Here is a 27,875-nt window from a genome sequence, read left to right on the forward strand (position 1 = left end):
AATTCTTCCTCTCCTTCCTGACTGGCTCTGTCCAGAAGAGCTTTCTGCTTGGTGGAAATGTTTTCTGTCTGTGCTGTCCACGACAGAAGCCACACAGGGCCACCGAGTGCTTTGAATGTGGCCAGTGGGACTGAGAAACAATTTTTAACTTTAATTATTTTAAATTTAAACAGTTGCACATGGTAAGTGGCCACCATATTGGGCAATGGAGTTGCAGCTGGCTGTCTACTCCACGCAGTCACCTGGCTCTCCCCGCTGTAGGGTCCTGTGGGAGAGGTGTGGTTAGTTTGGACTTCCGTGAGGCCCTTTATTGCTAGGCATTTTCAGAGAGTGTGTGTAGCGCTTCCATCTCAGCTAGAGAGTAGGCACCATGAGGGCAGCTTGCCTCTGCTGTGGCTCATGGCACTTGCATTGCCTTTTTCTTTTTTTTTTTTTTTTTGAGACAGGATCTCAGTTTGTCACCCAGGCTGGAGTGCATTGGCGTAATCATATCTCACTGAAGTCCCAACCTCCTGAACTTAAGCGATCCTCCCGCCTCAGCCTCCTGAGTAGCTGGGACCACAGGTGCATACTAGTACACCCGGCTAATTTTTAAATTTTTTGTAGAGACAGCATCTCACTATATTGCCCAGACTGGTCTCCAACTCCTGGGCTCAAGCGATCCTCCCACCTCGGCCTCCCAAAGTGCTGAGATTACAGGTGTGAGTCACTGTGCCCTGTCCTGCATTGTCTTTTATAAATACAGTCCACTTTGTGTATCTGCAGGTTCCATGTCTGTGGATGCAACCAAAACAGAAAAATAAAAAATAATAATATAAGCTGGGCTTGTGGCTCACACCTGTAACCCCAGAGTTTTGGGAGGTCAAGGCTTAAGCCTAGGAGTTTGGTGCTGCAGTGAGCTATGATTGTGCCATTGCACTCCAGCCTGGGTGACAGAGTGAGACCCTGTTTCCAAAAAATATATAAATAAATAATACAACAATAAAAATAACACAAATTAAAAAATACCTTATAACAACCATTTACATAGCATTAACATTGTACTAGGTATTATAAGTAATTTAGAGATGATTTAAAGTATACAGGAGGGTGTGCATAGGATATGCAAACTCTACACCATTCTATATGAGGAACTTGAGTATCCCTGGATTTTGGTATCCTTGGGGGTCCTGGAACAAATACCCCATAGATATGAGGGACAACTGTACTTTATGGATTAATTTGAATACATTCTTTAAAAACAGCTGCAAAAAAAGGCAGTCACAGGCAGGGAATGGAATGTTAATTCCGCTTACTCAGGTCAAAATAAGTGCCTAGGGCCCAGCTACACACTGGGCCCCCAAATACAGAGTTTGCTGTACAGAAGGGAATGTGTGCTATGTGCTCCACAGCAATGCCAGCCCCTCGTCCCTGTGCCTCTCTGCTCCCTGACAGCATTCCCACCTCCGTGGCCCAGATGGACACAGACCCCTGGAGCCTCCGGAAGCATCGCAGCCTTGAGGAGCGGGACACAGGGATCCTGGACACCAACCTGGCTGGGCGAAACGAAGACTGCTCCACACAGCAGCAGCACACAGCAGAGCCCTCTCTTCATTGCATCCATGATTGCTTCACAGCGTCCCTTAAATTCTGGAAGGAGAGAAAAAACAGCTTGATCACGGGGTGCGAGAGGTCCATGATGGCAACAGAGGAGGATAAGCCGCAATGTTGTCCTGTCTGGCTTCCTCCAGTGCCAGCCCCGCGGGAGAAACGCCAGACATGCATCTAGAAGAGGATTCTAGAAACTACGTATTTTTTATTGTTGCAAAATATACATAACACAAAATTTACCACCTTAACGATGTTCAGTGCACAGTTCAGTGGCATTAAGCACGTCATATTGCTGTGCGGCCGGCCGTCACCACCGCCCATCTCCAGAACTTCTCCATCACCCCTAACTGAAACTCTGTAGCCATTAAAGAATAACTCCCCATTCCCCTTTTCCCCAGCAGCCACGCTGCTACTTTCTGTCTGTATGAACCTGACTGCTCTACATACATCCTAGAAGTGAAATCAGACAGTGTTTCTTCTTTTGCGACTGGTTTGTTTCACTTTGCAAATGTCTTCAAGGTGCATCCATGCTGTAGCATATCCTTTTTTTTTTTTTTCTTTTAAGATGGAGTCTCGCTCTGTCGCCCAGGCTGGAGTGCAGTGGTGTGATCTCGGCTCACTACAAGCTCCGCCTCCCGGGTTCATGCCATTCTCCTGTCTCAGCCTCCTGAGTAGCTGGGACTACAGGCGCCTGCCACCACGCCCGGCTAATTTTTGTATTTTTAGTAGAGACGGGGTTTCACTGTGTTAGCCAGGATGGTCTCGATCTCCTGACCTCGTGATCCGCTCGCCTTGACCTCCCAAAGTAGTGGGATTACAGGCGTGAGCCACCGCGCCCCGCTGCCTTTTTTTTCTTTTTCCTTTCTTCTTTCTTTTTTTTTTTTTTTTGAGACAAGGTCTCGCTCTGTCATCCAGACTGGAGTGCAGTGGCATGAACATGGTTCACTGCAGCCTTGACCCACCAGGCTCAAGAGATCCTCCTGCCTCAGCTTCCCAGAGCTGGGACTTCAGGCATGTGCCACTGTGCCTGGCTAAGAGAGAGAGAGAGAGATTGTGTGTGTGTGTGTGTGTGTGTGTGTGTGTAGAGACAAGGTTTCTCTATGTTGTCCAGGCTAGTCTCGAACTCCTGGGCACAAATGATCCTCCTTCCTCAGCCTCCCAAAGTGCTGGGATCAGGCGTGAGCCACCGCGCCCAGCATTTTTCCTTCCTTTTTAAAGCTGAATAATACTCCACTGTGGGATAGAACACATTTTGTTTATCCATTCGTCTGTCAATGCTGGGAGATAATTTTGCCCAGAGATTTCTGTGGGCTGAAGGGCTAGACCATTTCTGAGACATCTTGGCAGCCCAGAGACCACAGCGCTCTGGCTTGGTTTCCTGGAAGGGAATTCCTGCCCTGGGCTTGACTGGATGGAGCCGCAGTCATGTCCTCTTGGACTTCTGCAGCGGAAGCCATTGGGATTTTATTGCCAGCACATCATAGAGCCAGCCTGCCTTAGACTGCTCAGGTTCCTCCACGCAGGATGGAGCCTACTCCCCTGCCTGAGGTTCTCCCCACAAAGCAGAGGCCCCCCAACCCAACCTCCACGCCCACCCCCACCCCCACCGCTCTGCCAGAACATCTGTCTCCTTTTTCATAGACTGCAGCAGATCCGGCAATGTGCATATTTGCAGGAAGGAGGGGAGGCAAATGATGTTTGGTCGGAAGACTCAGATCTTCCTGGACCCCAGAGCCCCAGTTTCCATCTGCCTCTCCTCTGTGATCCTGCCCTCGGCAGCTAAAAGTAGGTTAGTCGGCCGGGTGTTATTTTGTGGTCTGGCGGCCTGTTCCCTCCTTCATCCACAAAAATTAAAGCATGGCATTTCTTTCCCTGACTCATTTCCCTTCGGTCACAACAACTTCAGGTCCCACCCTCCCCCTCCCCCTCCCCCGAGCGTCCTAGGGGCCTGGAGGCACAGGGGCTTCCAGGCCTTGCCTCCCTGCCTGGGTCCGGCTCTGGATCTTTGATTGTTACTTTGAAACGAACTCCCCCGTGGGAGGTGCTGATCACCCTCCTTGCCTCGCTGCATTTCATGCCTGACAGATTCTCCCCGGGCTCCTGTGTCAGGCAGAGGAGCTTAGGGAGAGGGTGAGGGAAGCCTGCAGGAGGCTCCGGGTACAGCAATTCCAATGAGAAAACACAGGTCAGAGGGAGGCTCGCCAGCGTGGCATCCTCTTAGCCTCCCTGCACCTGTCCCATCAGGAGGAAACAGAAGTGCCATCTCCAGCCTTTGAGCCCGCAGTGCCCAAGGTCTCCCTGGAGTGCGCTCTTTGGGTGTCCCTTTCTCCCCGGGAGGAAGCAGCTGTGCTACTCCCTGGCTCCAGGCAGTTTCAGAAGAAAGGGAGTCAGGAGCCGAGGCCACCCAGAACAGGAGTGCGGGGTGGAATCTTCTCATCACAGAGACTTACTCCAGATCTTCTCTTTCTCAGCTTTCCTCAAATTTCCTGTTTCTCAAAACTGCCCAAAATTCCTCTTAAATTCCCCTTTTAAATTTTATCCCATTACTTAATCTTGTAAAAATAGCTCGTGTGAAACTCCCTCCCCATTTCTCCTTGATGTTCATGTATCTCTAGGTTGCCCCACTCCTTACTCTTAAGCAAGACCCAAGGATGGTGAGAGCTCCCACCTCACAGGAATTGTGAATGAAACAGCAAACGAGTGAGTACAAGGAACTTGACCTTCTTCATCATGCTGTCCACACCACCCAGCCCTCTCGATAGGCTCCTGCACCCCAGCCTGGGATACAGTTTGGGTGTTTTTTCCAGATGCCCACCAAGTTACTTCTTTATTTCAAGAACTCAAAGTCCTTCCAAACGGAATGCAATCCCAGATGCCGGGAAACTGCAATGTGAAGAGTGCAGTATGGACACGTTGGCATTGCCTGGGAACATCCCCCTTTCTGGATAACTAGGGGTGGGGGGACCAGATGGAGGAGGAGCACGACCTAGGGCTGGTCCACACATACCACCCGCTGCATCATGTTCAACCCTTTTGCAACTGAACGGTCTGAATAAGAGATAAGAGAGCAGGAGTATATTTTTGTCTTTGCTCCTGAGAGAGTTGGAGACTTGTCTCTTCTCTTCCTTGGCTTCCCTGGGCCTTCCTGCGCCTTGAGCTGATTCAATGCAAGTGAATCTCACCCCAGCAGGGCGATAGCTCTGTCCGCATCACACAGAGGCGATTCGAGCAGCTGAAAAGGCCAAGTGGGGTAAGAGATGACAAAGAAATGAGTCATCCGGCCAGCAGAAAAACAGTGCAGTCTGAAAACAAGAAAGAGAGAAGAGAGGGAGGAAAAATGAGTCCTTGTTTTGCCTTCGCTGAAGAGGTGGGCGTCGAGGTCTGGGGCCAGTGACGGGATGCAGAGCAGAGTGAAAGCCAGAACAATGGACTCAGACTCGGGACCGCAGGGCGTGGCTGGGATGGACTTTGGGCCTCACCAAAGGGAGGTCCATGAGTGCTCTGGCGAGACCCGGTTGAGAGATGACATTGGCGGAAGGGATGGAAGAGGTTCATTTTTATAAATAGAAAGACTTCTAATTTTGTTCTGTGTTATCTCCCTTTTGCTATATTTAGTAGCTTCTCAGGATCATCAAAGAACTGAAAAAAAAAAAAAACAGGCAAATGAGAAGATGGAAGGAAGGGGGTAGGAAGGGAGACACAGAAAGGAAAAAAAAGAAAGGATGAAAGAAAGGAAGGCCCCAAGGTTGGCTGACTTTTGCTGGGCTGGAATCCAGAATCACTGTATGAGAGGAGAGGTGGAATGCTGGTCCCCAAGACCCCAAGGCCTAGCCCTGTCAGGCCACCTTAGCACACAAAGTTGATTTTTGCAGATTTGCAAAAGGTACCCTCTCTGTTGGATGAAGTTCAACAGTCTCAGGGCATGGCAGGTTGACAAAGAATCTGTGCAAATTAGAAAAAACAGAGTCCGTGGGTTGGCTGATAGAGTGCAGCCCGGATCTGAAGGATGTGTGTGTAGGCACCTGTGTGTAGGACACAGCCAGCATATCTGTGCTCGGCCAGCCCTGTCTGCTTCCAACCTGCATGTGCATCCTGCAGAGCAGCTCTGACCTTCCTGCCTGGAAGCCGTGTTTGGTCTGTTGGCGGTAGCAACCAGAGTGACTCTGTTCCCGGGCCCTGCCAAACAACCTGTGAATGATGACTGTTCTAGGGGAAAACGGGAACAATAGTCTGGTAACCAGGAAGTGGGGTACCGTGCTGTAAGCTCACTTTCCTGGGAGATGTACTGTTTCCCAGAGCCAAGGATGCATGCCGTTTTGGCTGAGAAATTGATGATCATGCCAACCAGAAAGGTGGTGTTCATTTCTATGGTGGCCACATGGGGAAATGATGGTCGATGGGCACCAGTGAGTAACTGATTCTGGATTGGGCACAGCCCCTGGAAAGGAGGAGGCCAGCTGGAGGAGGGACAGGGGAAAGTCAGTGGGGTGCTGTCTCAGTGCCTGTGTATTACATCCCCCTCTATCTGCCTCTACCGGCCCCATCTTCCCTCCATAAAAACCAGCTCCTAGGAAAGGAACTAATCAGCTTGTTCGCATAAGGTAAAAATGACTGAAAAATAATTAATGTGCTGTCCTTCCAAAAAGCATCTATATTTTGAGACATAAAATCTCCTGCCAGCAATGCAAAACCAAGTGGGCTGGATGCTCCAAGGTTGCCTCCGGTGCTGACATCCTGCGGTTTCTGTTCTGTTGTGAGAACATACGACATGGGGAGTGTCACATGCAGTATAAACTGGGAAACTCTTACAAATGGCACTATAGTTCTATTGTTTCAATTACATAGGAAAGCGAGGCCACATGAGGTGGTTCACGCCTGTAACCCCAGCACTTTGGGAGGCCAGGGTGGGAGGATCACTTGAACCCAGGAGTTCGAGATCAGCCTGGGCAACACAGTGAGACTCTGTCTCTGTTTATTTTAATATAAAAACATTTAAAAGATAGATTATATGGCCAGGCACAGTGGCTCACACCTGTAATCCCAGCACTTTGGGAGGCCAAGGCTGGCAGATCTCTTGAGGTCAGGAGTTCAAAACAAGCCTGGCCAACATAGTGAAACCCCATCTCTACTAAAAATACAAAAAAATTAGCTGGGCATGGTGGTGGGCGCCTATAATCCCAGCTGCTCAGGAGGCTGAGGCAGGAGAATCGCTTGAACCCAGGAGGCGGAAGTTGCAGTGAGCCAAGATTGCGCTACTGCAGCCTGGGCGACAGAGCAGGACTTCGTCTCAAAAAAGATTATACAGAAAAGTGACTTGCAATAAAGGAACTGTACACATGTAGTCAATCAATGAAATTGCAAACAGTGCAGTCGCTCCAGATGTTAGTGAACTGGAGAATTATAGTCTGTACTCTTGCCAGCAAGAAGAAGGCAGAAATGTGAGCAAGCTAGAGGAGGAGGGAAATTGCAAGGGAAAGACAAACGTAAATTGATACTATTATCAAATGTTGCACCATGTGCAAAGTTTGCTACATTTATCTTTGGTCAAGGAGATTCTTAGGCTATTGTTGCTTAGCAAAAGGTCTCTCTGAAAACCTGAGCAAGAGAAAGTCAGTCTTCAAGAGTACCAATACCCTAAAATTACTCATGGATTTAAAACAACACACTCTCCACTGCCACCCCCGCCACAACCACCATAGCCCAGATGAATGCCAACAATTAAGAAAAGAAACGGCCAGGATTCCTTGGACCAGCAAAGGCACGTTTCTAGAGCAGGACGAGAGCTGAAGTGAGATGCTGGGAGAGGAACTAGCCTTGGAAAGGGTGGCGTGCTCCCACGAAAGCAACCCTTTGTTCGGGACAGGAGCTTTGAGCCTGGTAGCTCTCATCCCACTTCTCCAGGCCCTGCATAGTACAGAGGCCATGATCTCAGAATAAAAACCACTTTCAAAAACTACCATCACATAAGTAATTCTTAACTTTTCGAAAAGGTGATTTTCTATAGGCTAAATGGTTATTTTCCCTCTCTTAACAGAACTGTTTATAACTAGGGGAGAAGAGAGGAAGAGTCTGTTTCTTATCTAATTTCACCAATTCCAGTGAAGTGAAGAGTATAGCATCCTCTCAGAGCTGGGTGTGGTGGTTTGCACCTGTAGTCCTAGCTACTCAGGAGGCTGAGGCAGGAGCATCACTTGAGGCGAGGAGTTCAAGACCAGCCTAGGCAACATAGCAAGACCCCATGTCTTCAAAAGAATAGAATATTTTCCTGGCAGACCCTGCCCCCCACCCATCAGAGCAGAATTTTCTCCAAAACATCTTCCAAATGTAGGCATATGGCCTGTGTCTAAGCTATATGGAATTAAACTCAGAAAAAGCTACAGCAGGCATGTCCAGCTGTCATCTCCTCAATGCTCCACCCTCTGCCTGGTAATCCTGGTTATTTGGAGGAGTGGGGAATTTTGGTTGTGGGTCTAGGAAAACAGAAGTCTATCCCGCCTCCTCCCACAATCAAAACAGAAGAAACACTGTCCTAATACACTTAGATCCTTCTGAAGCAAACACAAGGACCACCTGGTGAAAACTAAATCAGTCAGTGCAATAAAATGTTAACCGCAAAGTCTGCATCTAAACAAGCCCTGAAATCTAAAGTGAATCTAAATGAGTGTCATCTTCCGTGATGAAGGTCGTTCGTTCCTCATGTTCCTTCCACTCCCTAAAGCAAACATCACCACAAGGTAATTAAATACGCAATGATTTGACAATTCTCCAGCCCAACTCCACATTTCAACACACTTGAATTAGGAAATACTGATCAGAAACTTTCATTGTATCATTATATGACTTTACCCACATTTTACTGGCTTTAGGTGAAAGTGACATTATTGTTGCCTGAGAAATGTACACATGGATGAATGCCACTCACTCAACAGATATTTGAGTAGCTTCTACCTTTCCAGGCACAGAGTTTACTAAACCCTTTCACATCCATTAAGTCATTTGAGGCAATATTATTACCTCGTTTTTACAGATGGGAGAACTGAACTTCAAAAAAGTGTAAGGGGCTGAGAGCAGTGGCTCACGTCTGTAATCCCAACACTTTGGGAGGCTGAGGAGGGTGGATCATTTGAGCCCAGGAGTTCAAGATCAGCCTCGGCAACATAGGGAGACCCTCGTCTGTACAAAAAATACAAAAATTTGCAAGGTGTGGTGGCTCACATCTGTAATCCCAACACTTTGGGAGGCCAAGGAGGGTGGGTGGCTTGATCCTTGGAGTTTGAGACCTCCCTGGGTAACATGGCAAAACCCCATCTCAACAAAAAAATACAAAAAATTATTTGGGCATGGTGGTACATGCCTGTAGTCCCAGCTACTTGGGAGGCTGAGGTGGGAGGATGGCCTGAGCCTGGGAGTTTGAGGCTGCAGTGAGCTGTGATCATACCACTGCACTCCAGCTTGAGACAGAGCAAGATCCTGTCTCAAAAAAAAAAAAAACAAACAAAGTATAAGCGGCGTGCTGTACAGTGACACATCTTGTGAGAGTTGGCATCAGGAGTCAAGCCCAGGAGACACAGTTCTCTTACCCCAAATCTAACACTCTTTCCACTACTCCTCACTGTCTACGTGACACCCAATTGTGACTTTTTTTTTTTTTGAGATGGAGTTTCATTCTGTTGCCCAGGCTGGATTGCAACGGTGCAATCTCAGCTCACTGCAACCTCCGCCTCCTGGGTTTAAGCGATTCTCCTTCTTCAGCCTCCCGAGTAGCTCAGATTACAAGTGTGTGCCACCATGCCTGGCTAATTTTTGTATTTTTAGTAGAGACAGGGTTTCGGCATGCTGGCCAGGCTGGTCTCGAACTCCCAACCTCAGGTGATCTGTCCACCTTGGCCTCCCAAAGTGCTAGGATTACAGGCGTGAGCCAACACGCCTGGCCATAACGTTCTTAATGTGTTCCACATGGTATATGACAGCAGAATGCCACAAAGAAGGGGCGTGGTCACTGGATTCTCAACCTGGAAATCTAACTGCATTTACAGCACACATTCTGTGTGGGCAACTCACTCTCTCTGAGCCTGTTTCCTGGTTTTTGTCATGGGCTAATCATTTCCGTCTTGCTGAATTGTAAGGTAATTGGAAAAGAAGCAGGAAAGTCCTTCCCCCACATCTGGTTGCACGGCAGGAGTGACCTGCACCTACTGTCATGAACATCCTTCCTCAACAAAAGCACTGAGGCTTCCCGCTTCTCCCTGGAACAACTTGAAGCTGCTGACGCAGAAGAGATGCCACGCTTCATGGGGTCCTCATGGATCCCCGTTAATACTGAATCCTGCTTCCTAGATCATCCGACCACCTGTGTTAGCCTATAACCAATTCTCTGCAATTGATGTAGAATTTTGTGCCTTCATCTGTGTTCGTAGAACAGTATCAACAGGAGCCATTATTTCCTGAATACAGGATGATGTCTTTAATCTGGTTTTTAATCTGCTTTTTTATTTGCCTTTCCCACACCATGCATGCAGAGGCCACTGTGGACTCCCAGCAGAAGCCAGAACTAGCAGCTGAGATGAGACAGCTGAGACATCAGGCCATCTCTATTGATAAGGCCCATCTGACCAAGTCACACTATGAAAGTCAGAGGCATCATGTGAGAGAAATAAGGAAATTGGAGCTTCCCAGAAAAAAACCCTTCGCTTTCTCTCAGTAGCCCAGGTGTTAGACACTGGCTCTTGCTACAACAAGATAAAATACAACAGGTTTCTCTTTTTGGTGAACATGACAGAAAGAGAATAACCAGCAGAAATCAAGTTGACCAGTAGTCTCTCTTTCTTATTTATTTGTTTTGAGACAGGGTCTCGCCCAGTCACCCAGACTGGAGTGCAGTGGCGTGATCACAGCTCACTGCAGTTTCAACCTCCCTGGCTCAAGTGATCCTCTCACCTCAGCTTCTCAAGTAGCTGGGACTACAGGTGCGTGCCACCATGTCTGGCTAATTTTTTTTTTTTTCATTTTTTTGTAGAGACAGAGTCTTCGCTATGTTCAAGACCCGGGCTGGTTTCAAACTCCTTGGCTCAAGCAACCCGCCCACCTCGGGCTCCCAAAGTGCTGGGATTACAGGCAGGAGCTGTGTGCCCTGCCTCTGTTAGCTCATCCATACTGGGTTATCGGGTTTAGCATCCCCTCCCAGTCCCTGTCCCCTGCCTTCTGGAGACTCAGCTGAAATAAAAACTGCCCACATCAAGAGTCCCATCTATGGTGCTGGAGAAGCTGCAGGGATGTCCTCCTCCCAGCGCCTACCAGACCCCCACCCTGCCCCCCCAGCCCTCAAGCACCCACATGAGCTGCTTCTCTGTTAAGCATTCACAGACAATGATCTACCCGTGCTATATATTCACCATCAACGTGTATGGAGCACCGGCCGTGCCCTGGCGCAGGCTCTGGTGATGCAAAGACACAGCTCTTATCCTGAAAGAGCTCATAGTTAGGAAGAGGCCTGATGAATAACTAGACGCTCAGGGTACAGCAGAGCAGTGCCATACCACGCAGCAGGGTGGGGACGGGGGTGGGCTTGGAGTGGAATGCGGAGGAGGTTGTCCATCCCAGGCTTGTTGAGGTGGGGTTGGTCAGGCAGGCTTTCTGGAATGCATAACACAGAAGCTGTTCCGGGAACACACGAAGGAGTTGGGCAGACAGTGAAGGGGTCTGCTCCAGACAGAGCACATCCCCACGGCTTGGGTCTGGGCCACAGCAAGCACAGAGCCCCCTACCCATCAGCACAGCTCCCGACAGCAGGCAAAGGTGACAGTTGCCCCCGGGCTCTGCTGCCAGGGTGTCCTGGGAGGACGTGTGCTTTGGAATCTCTGAGTGTTCTAAGGATCTAGGGGCCTTTGTAGGAGTCCAGCATGGATTCTCTAATGCCTAGCTGTATGTTAATGGAATAGTTGTGACTACATAAAAAAAACAAAAGGCTCTCAATACACAGGTCTCCTGGTATCTGGGTTCAGCCTAACCCGGAAGTGATCACTTCAGAGGCTCCAGGTGGAATCAGATCTTCTGATCAATCCTCAAAAAAACTTCCCTAAGCCACCAGTGCGTGTGTCAGGAGCATCGCGTGGTCACCCATGCACATCGACTGGGCCTGTTAGCCAAGTCGCTGCTGGGTCTTGGCCATTGGTGTGTGCAATTCACAGCCGGGCAGCTGCTGCAGACACCCAGTCATATACTTGTATAGGAAGAACAGCTGGCTAGCATTTCCTGGCAGCCATGATCAGCACCACAACTCAGGCAAAGTTGAGTTCAAAAATGTTTCTAAAACACTTGCTGTGTGCCCAGCACCTGTTTCATCTTCACTCTGTCACAGGTGTTATTTTTGAGTGGATCAAGAATTGGGTTTATCTGTCCCTCTATCCCATTCTACAGAAGTTTCCCAAGTGGCATACATAGAAAATATTTTTTGAATATATAATATGCAAAATATCACTAAGAGGGACTGGGCACAGTGGCTCTTGCCTGTAATCCCAGCATTTTGTGAGGCCATGGCAAGAGGGTGGCTTGAGGCCAGGAATTTGAGACCAGCCTGGGCAACAAAGCAAAACCCTGCTTCTACAAAAAAATTTTATAATTAGCTGGATATGGCAGCATGCCCCTGTAGTCCTAGCTACTTGGGAGGCTGAGATGGAGGATCACTTGAGCCCAGGAGTTTGAAGGTTCAGTGACCTACGATCACACTGCTGCACTCCAGCCTGGGTGATGGAGTCAGACCTTGTCTCTAAATATATATATATATACCCACACACATACACACACACACACACACACACACACACACACATACAAACACATATTGCTAAGAGAATGTGCTGTCTTTATACGTAAGTAGAAAACTGAGCCACTATCGGAAGACCATGTGGCTTGACTTAGGGTTGGAGCAGGGTGGATGAGCTTTAAATTTCTTTCTAGCTCTAATTTTCTTTGAGTCTAAATCATCCTCACTCTTTTACCTGGTTTGATGTGAGACCCACCATGTGGTTTTGTGAGCTGCTTGACTAGGACGAGGTTTATAGCCTGACACTATAGACAGAAATTTTCTCCCGTATATACAAAAGAAATGGCCCCAAGAAGGAATGAGCAGAATGCACTGGTCCCTTATTGTCCGTCCCAACAGTCTCATCAAAGCAGAAGCGAAAATCACTCAGAGAAAGTAAAAAATTTATTCTGAGACTGCAGGTGCATAATGCCAAATAATCAAAGAAAAACCTGTCTGGGCATGGTGGCTCACGCCTGTAATCCCAATACTTTGCGAGGCCAAGGCGGGCAGATCCCTTGAGGTCAGGTGTTCAAGACCAGCCTGGCCAACATGGTGAAAACTTAGCTGGGCGTGGTGGCGGGCGCCTGTAATCCCAGCTATTTGGGAGGCTGAGGCAGGAAAATCGCTTGAACCTGGGAGGTGGAGGTTGCAGTGAGCCAAGATTGTGCCACTGCACCCCAGCCTGGTGAAAAAGCGAGACTCCATCTCAAAAAAAAAAAAAAAAGAAAAGAAAAGAAAAATTGGCCGGGCATGGTGGCTCATGCCTGTAATCCCAGCAGTTTGGAGGAGGAGGGCAGATCACGAGGTCAGGAGTTCGAGACCAGCCTGATCAACATGGTGAAACCCTGTCTCTACTAAAAATATAAAAATTAGCTGGGCGTGGTGGCTTCAAGTGACACTACCAAGGTATGAAAGGAAAATAAATCTCAAGACCCCCAAATCACTAAGCCAAAGGGAAAAGCCAAGCTGGGAACTACATGAGGCAAACCTGCCTCCCATTTTATTCCTACATAAGACAGCTACAAAGATAAAAGGCTACATACCTCTCTCACAATTTACCCACAAGGAAACTCCCTGTGGACTTCAAGATCTTTACCCTAAAACAGTTCTGCTGAACTTCACCTTGGCAATGCAAATGGGTACAGGACAAAGGACAGAACTCAAAGTCATCCCTCTGCTCACCTGAGACAAACGCATATCTGATTGCTTCCTCTGCCCTATTGTTTTTATAAAAATGAAGATTCAGGCCAGGCATGTTGGCTCATGCCTGTAATCCCAGCACTTCGGGGGGCCGAGGTGGGTGGATCACCTGAGGTCACGAGTTCAAGACCAGTCTGGCCAACATGGTGAAACCCTGTCTCTACTAAAAATACAAAAATTAGCCAGGTGTGGTGGCAGGTGCCTGTAATCCCAGTTACTCAGAAGGCTGAGGCAGGAGAATCACTTGAACCTGGGAGGTGGAGGTTGCAGTAGCCGGGATCATGCCATTGCACTCTAGCCTGGGCAAAAAGAGTGAAACTCCGTCTCAAAAAAAAAAAAAGTAGATTCACTGAGCCAACTAAGGCATAAGTGACTCTTCCTCTGCCCCCCGCTCATATGTAAATTGGGTATTCAGTGAAAGGCTGACAAAGACTCAGAAGAATGAAGCCTTCTCTTATCTACCTATGACCTGGAAGCGCCTACTTCGAGTTGTCCTGCCTTTCCAGACCGAACCCGTGCACATCTTACATACATTGATTAACGTCTCATGTCTCCCTGAAATGTATGAAACCAAGCCGCACCTTGGCCACCTTGGACATATGTCCTCAGGATCTCCAGAGGCCGTGTCACATGTGTGTTCTTAACATTGGCAAAATAAACTTTCTAAATTGACAGACCTGTCTCAGATACTTTTGGGTTCACAAAGGAGTGCCTGGCTGTTTTTTGGAATCCTTTGGAATCTACTGGCCGCTGGCTCTGCTCAGCAACGTCAGGCCCTGGGGGAAATCAAAGCCTCAGTGAACTCAAAAACCAACAAAGGGGAACTGCTATTCCCAGCTATTCCCTGGCTGCCTGGACTGTCCCAGGCCTGTGATGAAGCAGGGGGAGCCGCAGACACTGGGAGAATCCGATGCGAGTCATTGTGAAATAAACCGAGCTGGTCTTGGGGAGTCGGGCAGAGAAGGAGCACTTTGGAGACAAGGGCAGCTTTCATTTGCTCCTGAGATTTTGATCTGGGGCTTTATCATTTGATCCAGAGCTTGGAGGCTGGCGTCTTTGAGAACATTTTAGGTGGAATAAATGGGTGGGCAGGATGGAGCTATTCATATCTCAATACTCACAATGTCCCTGCCAGTGCTGGAGTCCGACTCTGCCTGCACAGGAAGCACGCACCCAGCAGCTCATGCTGACCGTCATGGATTGAGTCTAGATCCCAGAATGAGTGTTCTTGCCACAGCAAGTACTGCTAGGAAGTCACCTTTGAGGGGACTCCACCTGACAATGGTATTTGCAAGACCGCTTCCCGGGACTGCAATGCACACGCATACACACACACACGACATTTTTTCTGTCATCAAGCAGCTACAGGAGACCACCATATTATTCCCAATTGGCCACCAAACGCATCCTTGTTACCACACTTCTTTGAGCTTGAGTTGTCATTAGTTACCTGGGACCTCGGCGTGTTTTCGTCTTCCCTCCTTCCCTTCCTCTCTCCCTCCCTGTGAGGTTAAGAAAATAAAGATAATAACAGTGAAAATCTGGAGAACCCCACATGCTTCCTGCAGAGTGCTTTAGGAATAAAAGACATTAATGTCAGTTTTTTCCCCTGTAATTAAAATGTCCTTTAAGGAGGACTGCACACTTGACTGATGCACCCTGGGCAAAAAGCCAGAGGGCCAAACTGACCTGTGGAGACTCGTAGGGGTGGCACCTAGGGAGGAGATCAGAGGCATTTCTCTATCCCACGGGGTAATGTGGGGTGTGAAAGCCACCTGCTTCTCTCTCCCAGCACCTAGCAAATAGTGCTCTGGAAGTAAGTCCCCCTCTGCCCCATCCACAGCCTCAGTTCCTTCCTGGGGGTTCATCGGGGGAGGGAGGAAACTAGGGGACCCAGAGGGCCCTCCCAGCTGTCACAGGCACGTGTCCCAAGGCAGCCGATTTTCCTTTTATTGCTTGCTCATCTTGAGGTACTCCCATAGGCTATTTGGGGCTTTTCTGTATCGTTCTTTTCACTTTCCCCTTTACTCTGTCAGCAGAGGCTTCTCCAATGAATGCAACCTCCCTAGTCTCCCTTTCCCCGACTGCCTCTCCCCTCTAAAACACTCCAGCCTATCCCAATCACATGCAAATGCAAACAGACATCTCCCCTCTGGAGTGGATTCTAGCGGATCCTCTAGTTGCCTGAATTACAAAGTTGGTCCCTTGGTTAAAGCATTCCTTCACTGGCTCAGCTTGCTGGAAAGACTTTAAAGAGAAAGAAGAGGAGACAGACCCCAAGGCACAGAAACCCGACCTACCACGGCTTGCTCCTTCCCTTTCCTCGCAGAGGTTTTCTCTCCAGCCCTGGACTCCTGTAGGATCTCAGCTCTGAGCTCCCCACAGCTCCGGCCTCCTTTAAGTTTCCAGGCAGGGGGTGGGGTCGGTGGCCCCGGCTGGGCGGGTTTCTGTGTGGCGGGAGGATGCTCAGTGGACAGGGCCATGAGGGAGCTGAGGCGGGCCTGTTTTTATAAAGCAGGGGGAGGAAGTTCACGGTGGAAGCAGCACAGCCCATCCTGGCTTCGGGCCAGGCTGATTATTCACAGCCGTGATGTCATTGAATCGCAGGAATTTGGAAGTGGGATGGGACCTTAAGAATCATCTTCCTTTAGAGTCCTAGTGTCCCAGGCTTAAAAGGGACTTTCAGGACCCTGTGATGACAAGAAGTGTTTCTAATTCTAAAGGCACCAGGTTGGGGCTGGGAGTGGGGTGTCTTCTGGAATCTGTGGCTGTAGCTCTGGCCTCTCAGGACATGAGAGGTTAAAAGGACTGGAGGATGCACAAGGATTGGAACACTTTGTGTGGTGGCGGGAGCTCAGGGGAGTAGCCACTGAGAAGGCAGGACCAGCCTTGGGCTCACCTGCGGTAGGAGGTGCCCCGATGGGGGTTTGCTCCAGTAGGCATCTTTGGCCCTGCTCTGTAATTTTAGGGAGAATCTTTCTCTTCTTTGTAAAGTGCAGGGCTGCAGTAGGTGGCCTCTGGGGACTTTCTGGCTCCAGCATCCCCTTGAATGGGCCCAGGGAATATACACAGGGCCTTGGGGCCAACATGCCTGAAATTCGATCAAAGCCATCAGCCCTTAAGCCCACCGAAGCCTTTCAGTATTTGCTTGTAAAATGCCCCTGGAAATAGACAAGCCATTTCCCTTGCTGACACCTTTTCAGATGACAGAGAAATAAAAGCCCTGTCGTGTAGGGGAAAGTCTTAGGTTTAAATCCGGCTGTGCCAGTAACTGGGATATGACCTCAATCAAGATTTTCAACTATGCTGAGCTCTGGCTTTTGCATCTGCAGGTCACGTGAGGATCAGAGAGAAGCCACGCATGTCAGGGCCCTGGCACGTCACAGGGCTCAGCAGGAGCATCTGTCATCATTGGTTCATGTCTGGCTGAGACCAGACCTTGTAAAAATGAGAGAGAGGTGAAAGAAAGAACGCAGGGAGGGAAGAGAAGTTTGGCAGAGGAAATTGTGGGATGACCGACTATTCAGGAGAGGCCAGATTTCATACATTCTGATCCTAAATATACTCATATTTGTCAAACCATGAGTGCTGAGTTTGAAGTTGAAAGGCACCTAACTGCTTTTCACATTGCTTTCAAACTGTTTTTCCACATTTTTATGAAGCTGCAGCCCTGCTGATGGTCATTGTAGAAAAGGGGCACTGGGGTGGGTTGCCTGCTGAGCACGGGAGGTAGACCTCCCATGAGCAGCAGCAGCTGTGGGCCTGTCTGGTGGGCATGGGGCTGCTTTCCTGCAATGTGGTCTAAGATGGTGAGGATGGAGGCTTTTTTTGGGGGTGGGGCATTGCCGTTCAGCAGGGAGTGCTGGTCATGAGGACTCTCATTTGAACTCTTGAGAGGATGGTTTTCCACTGAATGGTTGCACTTAAATCCTGGATCCTGAACCTCTATGGAAAACAATATGGAGATTTCCCAAACTAAAAATAGAACATCCATTTGACCCGGCAATCCCACTACTGAGTATCTATTCAAAGAAAAAGAAATCATTACATCAAAAAGACACCTGCACTCACACGTTTATCACACACAATTCACAACAGCACAATTCACAATAGCAAAGGCACAGAATTAACCTAAGTGTCCATCAATGGAGGACTGGATAAAGAAAATGCACATATACACCGAGGAATACGACAAAGCCGTAAAAAACAATGAAGTCTGTCTTTTGGAGCAACATGGATGAAACTGGAGACCATTATCCTAACTGAAATAACTCAGAAACAGAAAGTGAACAACCACATGCACTCACTTATAAATAGGGGCTAAACAATGGGAGACTGAGAGGAGAGGGTTTGCAGATCATTAGCAGGGGCCCTGAGCTTTGCTGAAATATACCCGAATGATTAAGACCCAGCAATATCCTGCAGCCCTAGAAACTGGGGCCTCTGTGTTCCTTCTGAATTGAGATTGGTTTCCCTCGGACAGATTCTGGGGAAGCCTGAGAATGCAGAATTAGGCATGGGCAGGCTGATAAAGTGACAATGGGAGCCTTGATTTTAGTCAAGGGATCACTTCGAGGAAAAGAAAAGAACAGAAAAAAAGGAAAAAAATCTTGGTGACCTCACATCCTGTGAACATTTCATCAAAGCCCTTCATTTTCAAAAAAGAGAAATAAATCCAGGCCTAGATAACACGGAGACAAAGCGGGCACAGGGAAACTGGACGGGGAATTGCTGCAGGGCTTTTCCCAGCCAGCCTGGCTGTTTCTGCAGTGGGCGCCTCCTCCACAGAATGCATGAGTCATGGAGGTGGCGGGGGCAGAGAACAGGGGCTGCTCCAACCCTTCTCACTGGGGCAGGTGGCAGGATGGGTATTTGAACGAGAGCCATGCTGGGACTCTGCTCAGCTGGGTAAGAAATGATGTGATGTCTCTGGAAACTCAGAGAAAGGAAGAGTGGGCAAGAAACTTGTTTTTTTTTTTTTTTATTTTTATTTTTATTTTTTTTTTGAGACAGAGTCTTGCTCTGTCGCCCAGGCTGGAGTGCAGTGGTGTGATCTCGGCTCACTGCAGCCTCCACCGGGTTCAAGCAATTCTCCTGCCTCAGCCTCCTGAGTAGCTGAGATTACAGGTGCCTGCCACCACGCCCAGCTAATTTTTTTGTATTTTTAGTAGAGACGGGGTTTCACCATGTTGGTCAGGCTGGTCTCGAACCCCCGACCTCGTGATCCACCTGCCTCAGCCTCCCAAAGTGCTGGGATTATAGGTGTGAGCCACCGCGCCCAGCCAAGAAACTTATGACAAGGATGTTTTGGACCAGAAGACGGACATTTTGTGTCTAAACTAAGATTTAATTTTGGTAGCCATCTGGCTTTGCAGGGGATGGGGTAAATGTCATGATGGATCTAAAATCGGTGTTATTGTCGCACGCCTTGTCTAGGTCTCCATCTAGACTGGGAATCCCCGGCCCTGGGGCCATGGGCTGGTATCTGTCCATGGCCTGTTAGGAACCAGGCTGCGCAGCAGGAGGTGAGTGGCTGGAGAGCCAGTGAAGCTTCATCTGTGTTTACAGCCGCTCCCCATCACTCGCATTACTGCCTGAGCTGCACCTCCGGTTGGATCAGCAGTGGCACTAGATTCTCATAGGAGTGCAAACCCTATTGTGAACTGTACATGCGAGGGATTGAGGTTGTGCACTCCTTATAAGAATCTAATGCCTGATGATCTGTCGCTGTCTCCCATAACCCCCAGATGGGACCATCTAGTTATAAGAAAACAAGCTCAGGGTTCCCACTGATTCTACATTATGCTGAGTCATACCATTATTTCATTATATAATGCAATGTAATAGTAATATAAATAAAGTGCACAATAAATGTAATCCTCTTGAATCATCCCGAAACTATCTCCCCTCCCTCTGTCCGTGGAAAAACTATCTTCTACAAAACTGGTCCCTGGTGCAAAAAAGACTGAGGACCACTGATCCAGACTAGACGCCCATGGTGGTAACAGCACCAGTTGTGTGAATTCCACACAAACAATGAGAAACATCAAAACAGGACAAGCTGAAGGCATGGGAAGGACTCTTACAAATCTTATTCTTGTTAAGAGCTGTTCACCAAACTGTAGGAGGAGGTCTTTATTCTTGCAACTCTTTGGTAAGTTTGAAATTATTTCAAAATATTAAGTTAAAAATTGGATTATTTTCTTGGAGCAGTAATTTTTTGAATATTTAGCCTGCTGACATGCATTTTTTAAATCCCCATACAAGATAATGATAGGTATTCAACATTGTTTTGACTATCTAAAAACTGAAAATAACTTAGATGTCAAAACATAGGGGCCTAGTAGACTAGGACATGTTAGAATACTGCAATATTGTGTAGCCATTGTGATGACTGATAACATAATTATACCGACATACCAAAATAAATCATAAAATTGCCTTGCCCAAAAGAAGAAGAAAATAAATTTGTACATGAGCTGTGATATAAATAATGTAGATCAGGCATGGTGTCTCACGCCCATAATCCCAGCCCTTTGGGAGACCGAGGCAGGCAAATCACTTGAGATCAGGAGTTCGAGACCAGCCTGGCCAACATGGTGAAACCCCATCTCTACTAAAAACACAAAAATTAGTCAGGCATGGTGGCGGGCACCTGTAATCCCCGCTACTCGGGAAGCTGAGGCAAGAGAATCACTTGAACCTGGGAGGTGGAGGTTGCAGTGAGCCAAGATCATGCAACAAGAGTGAGACTCCATCTCAAAAAATAATAATAATATAAACACTACATAGATGTATGGATAGAGATTAGAAGATAAAACTAGGTGTTGGAGTACTGTCATTATCGGTGAATTGTTTTTCAGTTCCTTTAGTGATGCTTCTAAATGACTTTCATAAAAGTAGATGTACTGGCTCCACACTGGGTGTGCCCAGCCCAACACTCTCTCTCTGGCACTGGAAGGACCTGGTTGTTCATGGAAGCGTGTCAGAAGAATAGGAATTTTCCTTAATAACTTATGATGGAGTATCCATGAGTTTATTCAAGTTATTTTTGAACACATCTAATTTTCAATCAATTCCTTTGTGGAGTGAGTTGAGTTTCTTAGGTTGGTTTGCTGATTCTCCGACACAGAACTTTCTTTCTCTGCTCCTAAATCTACCTCTTTTGAGCCTCCTAACACATCCCCAGCTATCAATCTTCAAATACACCCCCGTGGTGAATGTGCAGGCTACTGGAATGAGCCTGGGGTTGGAAGTCAGAAAGCTTCCTTTCTCTCCTCTGAGGTCAGTTGCATGACTCTGGTCCAGTCCACTTGCCTTTGATAAGCTATAGGTTCCTTGCGTTTCAGATAAGAGAAGTAAAGATGGAAAGAACTTTGCAAGGGAAAGCCTCGTACTGTTTTCTCAAAGATGAAGAAAGGAACTTTAAAGAGCCCCTGACTCAAATTTTTTCCAACTGCCTCCTAAGCAACGTTAGTGTCACACACATGAACAAGAACCAAGGCTACCAAGTTAAAAATTGAAGTACTCTCTTAGAGCAGTACTTTTTTTGAATATTTAGTTGATATGGTTTGGCTCTGTGTCCCCACCCAAATCTTACCTTTAATTTTAATCCCCATAATCTCTACAGGTCAAGGGCAGAAACAGGTGGAGGTAATTGGATCACGAAGGCGGTTTTCCCCAAGCGGTTTTGGTGATAACGAGTCTCATGAGATCTGATGGTTTTATTATCGTCTAGCATTTCCCCTCCTTGTGCTCATTCTGTCTTCTGCCGCCATGTGAAGAGGTGCCTTCCTCCATGATTGTAAGTTTCCTGAGGCTCTGCCAGCCGTGGGGAACTGTGAGTCCATTAAATCTCTTTTCTTTATAAATTACCCAGTCTTGGGTATTTCTTTACGGCACCATGAGAACGGACTAATACATTAGCCCAGTGAAATACATTTTTTAAATTCCCATACAAGGTAATGATAGGTCTACAACTTTGTTTTGACTATCTAAAAACTGAAAAACAATAGTAGTTTTAAAAAAAAACAATATCACTGGACTAAGTACAAGATAATAACAGGGGAAACTGCGGAGGGAAGAGAAGGGATAATAATATGGGAACTCTGTGCTTCCTGCTCAATTTTTTTGTAAACCTGAAACTGCTCTAAGGAATGTCTATTAATTTAAAAAATATTGACAGGAGGCAGTGGCTAACATCTATAATCCCAGCACTTTGGGAAGCCAAGACAGGGGGATCGCTTGAACCCAGGAGTTTGAGACCAGTCTGGGCAACAGAGCAAGACCCTGACTCTGAGAAAATATTTTTAAAAAGCCATTCAGGGCTTGAACCCGGGAGGTGGAGGTTGCTGTGAGCTGAGATCGCGCCACTGCACTCCAGCCTGGGCAACAAGAGTGAAAGTCCGTCTCAAAAAAAAGAAAAAACCATTCAGGAGGCTGGGGCAGGCAGATCACGTCAGCCCAGGAGTCCAGGGCTGCAGTGAGCTATCATCATGCCACTGCAGTACAGCCTGGGCAACAGAGCAAGACCCCCAACTCTAAAAATAAAAAGAAGAAAGTACTTGCAAATGAAAAATATGATCATTTCTGATATTATAAAATTATATCTAGAATATATTTATGTATGCATATTTTACATAAGAATTTAATTTTATTTGCAGAAATATTTGGTCTGTGAGAACATTCACTGCCATCTGCTTATTTACATATCCAACATATCATAGCTAATGAATATCTGTAGGAATTCTATCACAGTCTTATAATTTTAAGGGTGTCTCTGGTCAATCTGTTTAGGAAAATTGCGCTACTCTTTATTTAACTTAATTAATTAATTTTTTGAGACAGGGTCTCACTCTATTGCTCAGGCCGAAGTGCAGTGGCATGATCTTGGCTCACTGCAACCTCCACCTCCCCAAGTGATTCTCTCACCTCAGCCTCCTGAGTAGCTGGGACTACAGGCACACACCACCACGCCTGGCTAATTTTTATATATTTTTTTCATAGAGACGGGGTTTCACCATGTTGGCCAGGCTGGTCTCGAACTCCTGAACTCAAGGTATCCGCCTGCCTTGGCCTCCTAAAGTGCTGAGATTACAGGCGTGAGCCACTGTGCCCAGCCTACTCCTTATTTTAAATGTGCAAACTCTGCAAAGTGGCTGTGCTGAGGCACTTCCAAATGCCACCCGGGTGGTGCTCAAGCTCTGGTTTCTGCTCTATGAGCCCTTCTTCTTCTGGACCTGGTGCCACCAACCCCTGCAGCCTCCTATGGAGGATGGTGCGTGTTTCCTTTCAGCTTTTCTGGTCATTTCTTTTCTTGTTTTAAAATAACAACACCAGGCCAGGTGAGGTGGCTCACTCCTGTAATCCTAACACTTTGGGAGGCCAAGGTGGGAGGATTCCTTGAGCCCAGAAGTTTGAGACCAGCCTGGGCAACATGGCGAGACCCTAGCTCTACAAATAATTAAAAAATTAGTCAGGTGTGGTGGCACATGCATGTAGTCCCAGCTACTTAGGAGGCTGAGGTGGAAGGATCCCTTGAACCTGAAAATTTGAGGTTGCAGTGAACTGTGATCCCATCACTGCACTCCAGCCTGGGAGACAGAGTGAAAGCCTGTCTCTAAAAATAAAAAATAAATAAACACATAAATAACGCTGACAACAACCAAAACCAAGTGAATACAGATAATTCCTTCTGACCCCAGGGTGACCCCAGAGTCCCAGGCCATGGCTGTGTCTGGGGCGGGCTCCTTTGGGAGAGCGGCCAAAGCCCTATTCACCTCGGCAATGAGATCACTCAGACCTGGGGGGAGGCGCGTTCTGGGAGAGCGTGGTGACTTCCACAGCAGAGGCTCTTGCATCAGTTCTGGTCACCCACGGGAGACTGCATGTGCTCAGGGTGACAGGAACACCACTGTTTACATGGGACCCACCTCCCGCCATGGCATCACAGGACTCGCCGCTCCGGCCTCCTTCCTGAGTCAAGCATTTTTGTCCAGTGAGTACAGCTTTGGTGCAGCTTTCCATAGCTCCTCTCTCCTCCCCGCCAGGGAAGTGATGCATATTTCATAGAGATGTTCCTTCACTTCACTCTAACTGTACATTTTTTCCTCTGTGAGGAGTTTGCGCCAATCGAAATGAACTTGAGATCATTTTCCCCCCAGGCTTTCTTTATCTAAGGGGCACAGGGCTTCCTGTCTGATTTTAGTCACCGATTGGATTGATGGGCTTAATCACATCCCAAATGTTCGTTGTCCTATCTCCCTGTGTGTGCAGGACTGGCTCAGTCTGCAGCTTTTATTAGAAATCAACGGAAGCCACCAGAACACAGAGCCCCGAATGAACACTGTGGACCCGGATCATCCGACCTGAACTCCAATGTAGAAGAAAGCCCCTCTGTACGCACCTGCTGACCTGCCCGTCACCACCCTCACAGCTGTGCCGGGACAATGGCACAGACCCACCCATTCTAAAGTTACCATCTGATATGTGTGGGCTCATACAGAAAACATGCTGTAATGTGAAGACATAAATCAGATGGAAGAACACATTGATGCCAACTTTTTTTTTTTTGAGACAGAGTCTTGCTCTGTCACCCTGCCTGGAGTGCAGTGATGCGATCTCGGCTCAATGCAACCTCTGCCTCCTGGGTTCAAGTGATTCTCCTGCCTCACCCTCCCGAGTAGCTGGGATTACAGGTGCCCACCACCATGCCCAGCTAATTTTTGTATTTTTAGTAGAGACGGGGTTTCACCATGTTGGCCAGGCTGGTCTCGAACTCCTGACCTCAGGTGATCCACCTGCCTCGGCCTCCCAAAGTGCTGGGATACAGGCTTCAGCCACTGTGCCCCATGCCAACTTTTTAAAAATGCACACTCCTTCAAAGGGTTAACAGCACAGGAGAGGTTGTTGCTGGAGGTTTGCAAGGCAATTGCTCTGAAATCATATTGGAAACCAAAGCAGTAGGTGTGCTTCCCCAGTAGAGCGTGTTGACAGGGCCTTGGGGTTTAGAATAAGAAGGGAAGAGTTTCCAGCATGTCAACGGGCATGGTGTTAATGGTTCACAATGGGTCATTGAGTCTAGGCTGACAGGGCAAAGGGCTGAAAGACAGGGAGGATTGGCGCTGAGGAGCCATGGAGACTCCAGGAGCAGGAGGCAGGGAGCTGGGAGGGCCATCACACATGGTCGTCCCCCTTAACCACAAGGATGTGTTCCAAGATCCCAATGGATGCCTGAATCTGTGGGTAGTACCGAGCACTATATATACGATGCTCTTCCCTACACATCCATACCTATGATCAAGGTTAATGTGGCCAGGCATGGTGGCTCATGCCTGTAATCCCAGCACTTTGGGAAGCCGAGGCAGGTGGATCACTTGAGGTCAGCCTTGGAGACCAGCCTGGGCAACATGATGAAACCCTGTCTCTACTAAAAATACAAAAAACTTAGCCGGGTGTGGTGGTGTGTGCCTGTAGTCCCAGCTACTCGGAAGGCTGAGGCATGAGAATAGCTTGAATCCAGGAGGCGAAGACTGAAGTGAGCCGAGATCGTGCCACTGCACTCCAGCCTAGGTGACAGAGTGAGACCGTGTCTCAAAAACAAAACAAAACAAAACAAAACAAGGTTAATGTATAAATTAGGCACAGCAAGAGACTAACAACAATAACCAATAGTAAAATAGAACGATCATAACAAGGTACTGTAATAAAAGTTATGTGACTGTGGTCTCTCTATATATACCTCTCTCTCAACTTATTATAGAAGTGAGCTGGGCAAGGTGGCTCACACCTGTAATCCCAGCACTTTGGGAGGTCAAGGTGAAGGATTGCTTGAAGCCAGGAGTTCAAGATCAGCCTGGGCAACATAGTGAGACCCACCTCATCTTTACAAAAAAATACAGAAAATTAGCCAGGCATGGTGGTTTGCTCCTGTGGTCCAGCTACTTGGGAGGCTGAGATAAGAGGATCTCTGCAGCCCAGGAGGTCGAGGCTGCAGTGAGTGCTATACCACAGGTAGTTACCCTGTGGCAAGTGAAACCACAGATAAGCCGGGGGCCACTCTAACATGGAGCAGAGAAGGAAGCAGCAGTGGGGAAATGAAAGTTATTCTGAGTCACCAAGGAAAGTGACAATGATTCCTGATTCTGCATGGCATGGCCCTCCAAGTCATCATACCACCACCACAATACCTCAAGGATGGTAAAGATTTGAAGAGAAGAGGGAGAGAGGAAGGAGAATCGAACAGGGAGAAGCAAGAGACTTCCCCAAGAGCCTGCCGAGACAGTATCATACCCAATGCACAGAACAGGAAACCGAGGCCCAGGGAGGTCAGGTGACTTGCCTGTGGCCACAGGTTTGCTCATCGGTACATAAGGGAAACCAACAAGGCCAATCACGATGGAATCTGGGCTCCAGCCAGGGCGCCATGCACAGAGACGCTCCATGCCTTTGGGCCACCTGTCAGCCTCCTAGGAGGCAGCTCAAGTGAGGACGGAGTTTGTTGATGTTTTGTCTGCCGCGCTACCCGCAGGGCCCACACCAGAGGAGAAACACCGACAACAGCGTGCTGGCCAGGAGGGATTGCGGTGGCAGTTGCATGTCCTGTGGCTTCCTGGAGCTCACGCCGCCCCTGCAGATGCTGCGGCTGGGTCCCCAAGGCAGAGGGGGCAAGTGGGGCTCCTGTCTCCGCAGAACATTCCTGAGACTTTGCATGGCGTTTCCTCCTGCTTGCTCACCCATGATGGGAACAGAGACCCCTTCCTGAGTCCCACAACTGCCCCACATCTGCTCCGAGGCTTTCCGTGCCCATGTCCCAGTCAGGAGCCCCTGGCCGGGCACAGGAACGATTGGTCTCAGTGGCCGCAGCCTCCTGGCGAGAGGGCGGGCGCCGATCCGGGAAGCTGCAGCTGCAGTGGCACTTTGCCCTCACAGCAGCCTCCACCCTGTGGGGCTGGGACAGGTGGCCCATTTTCCATCCCCAGAGATGCCAAAGGCATCCCCTGGCCAGAGTCTTTAAGTTGTCCCTGCAGATGTTGGCAGCCTCCTGGCCTGCGCTCAGCCACTAGGATGTCAGAGCAGCAAGAGGTTGTGTTCCTTGGGGCCCGAAGGGCAGAGCTGTCCTGGCTGTGCCACAGGGCCAGGAGGGGAAGCTGCCTTCCAGCTGAATGAGGCTGGAGGAGGCCAGTGGGGAAACAAGCCCACATCTGGAACACAACTACCCAAAGGCCCTGGCATTCTGCATTAGCATCAACACGATCCAGAGGTCAAACCACACCCGAGACCATCTGCCGTGAGCCACTGAGCAAGCCACTTCGCTTCTTGGACTGGGTTTCCTCATCTGTAAAATAGGAATGTGAGCCGGGCACAGTGGCTTCTGCCTGTGACCCCAGCACTTTGAGAGGCTGAAGCAGAGGGGTCACTTGAACCTAGGAGTTCGAGACCAGCCTGAGCAACACAGTGAGATCTCATCTCTACAAAACATTTTTAAAAATTAGCCTGGCTTGTTGGCGTGTGGCTGTGCTAACAGTGACTTGAGAGGCTGAGGTGAGGTGGGAGGATTGCTTGCTTGAGTCCAGGAGGTCGAGGCTGCAGTGAGCCATGTTCATGTGACTGCACTCCAGCCTGGGTGACAGAGCAAGACCTCTGTCTCTTAAATAAATAAATAAAGCAAAAGTAAATAAAATGGGAATGCACCTGACACTATCTACCCCAAAGGGCTTTTAGAGGATAAAAGGAGAATTTGTGCAACATTGCTATAATCAAGCATACATTAAATTTTTATTCCCTAATAAGTAACTTTGTAAAGTGCACAGACCAGAAAGGAGGATCGGGAGCAGAGAAGGTGGGAAGGAATGCAGCTACCTCTGCAGCTCCGCTTGGGAGCCCAGCTGCATGGGATGTTCTTCAGGTCGCCCTGGGGTCCTCCAGCTGTGCTAGTGGAAGCACTGGGGGTATAGGGGTTCAATAGCGCAGGGAGCAAAGCACCCAACGGCTGAATGGCACCATTTCCCTGAAGCACTCCTGCCTCTCCTAAACAAGAAGTGGTGCCTGACTGCTGAATTCCTATAAATGATTCAAGGTAAAGCAATAAACAAAAATACATCTGAAGTGCTCCTATCCAGCGGCCAGGAGTTGGACAAAAGTCAAACTCAAGTGTTTATTAATGTATTAAGTCACCTACCCTCCCAAGCTGAAAGGAGAACGTGTTTCAGTGGATGGTCCAAACTTCCTCAATTGTGACAGAAGACATCAAAGGACCGTAGCTCCCCTGTTGGTATGCATT

General features: G+C 48.3%; 1 protein-coding gene across 4 annotated transcripts in view; it reads right to left on the reverse strand.

Annotated features, from left to right (window-relative positions):
• Positions 1-27,875, reverse strand: part of PLAT (plasminogen activator, tissue type) — a 507,407-nt gene that overhangs the window by 16,479 nt on the left and 463,053 nt on the right. Inside the window, exons 1-3 of one of the 4 annotated variants that reach the window (XM_008976915.6) lie at positions 15,895-16,130; positions 15,045-15,096; positions 1,532-1,629 (exon numbers count right to left, since the gene is read on the reverse strand). In XM_008976915.6, the coding sequence (XP_008975163.4) occupies positions 1,532-1,629; positions 15,045-15,096; positions 15,895-16,077 (333 nt within the window). In that variant the 5' untranslated portion in view covers positions 16,078-16,130. Of the gene's footprint in view, positions 1-1,531; positions 1,630-4,772; positions 4,792-15,044; positions 15,097-15,894; positions 16,131-27,875 lie in introns of those variants that run through there. The other 3 variants (XM_008976916.6, XM_063607177.1, XM_063607178.1) reach the window with 3 other exon arrangements.

This window comes from Pan paniscus, chromosome 7 (genome assembly GCF_029289425.2).
Source record: "Pan paniscus chromosome 7, NHGRI_mPanPan1-v2.0_pri, whole genome shotgun sequence".
In the NCBI taxonomy this organism is placed as follows: domain Eukaryota; kingdom Metazoa; phylum Chordata; class Mammalia; order Primates; family Hominidae; genus Pan; species Pan paniscus.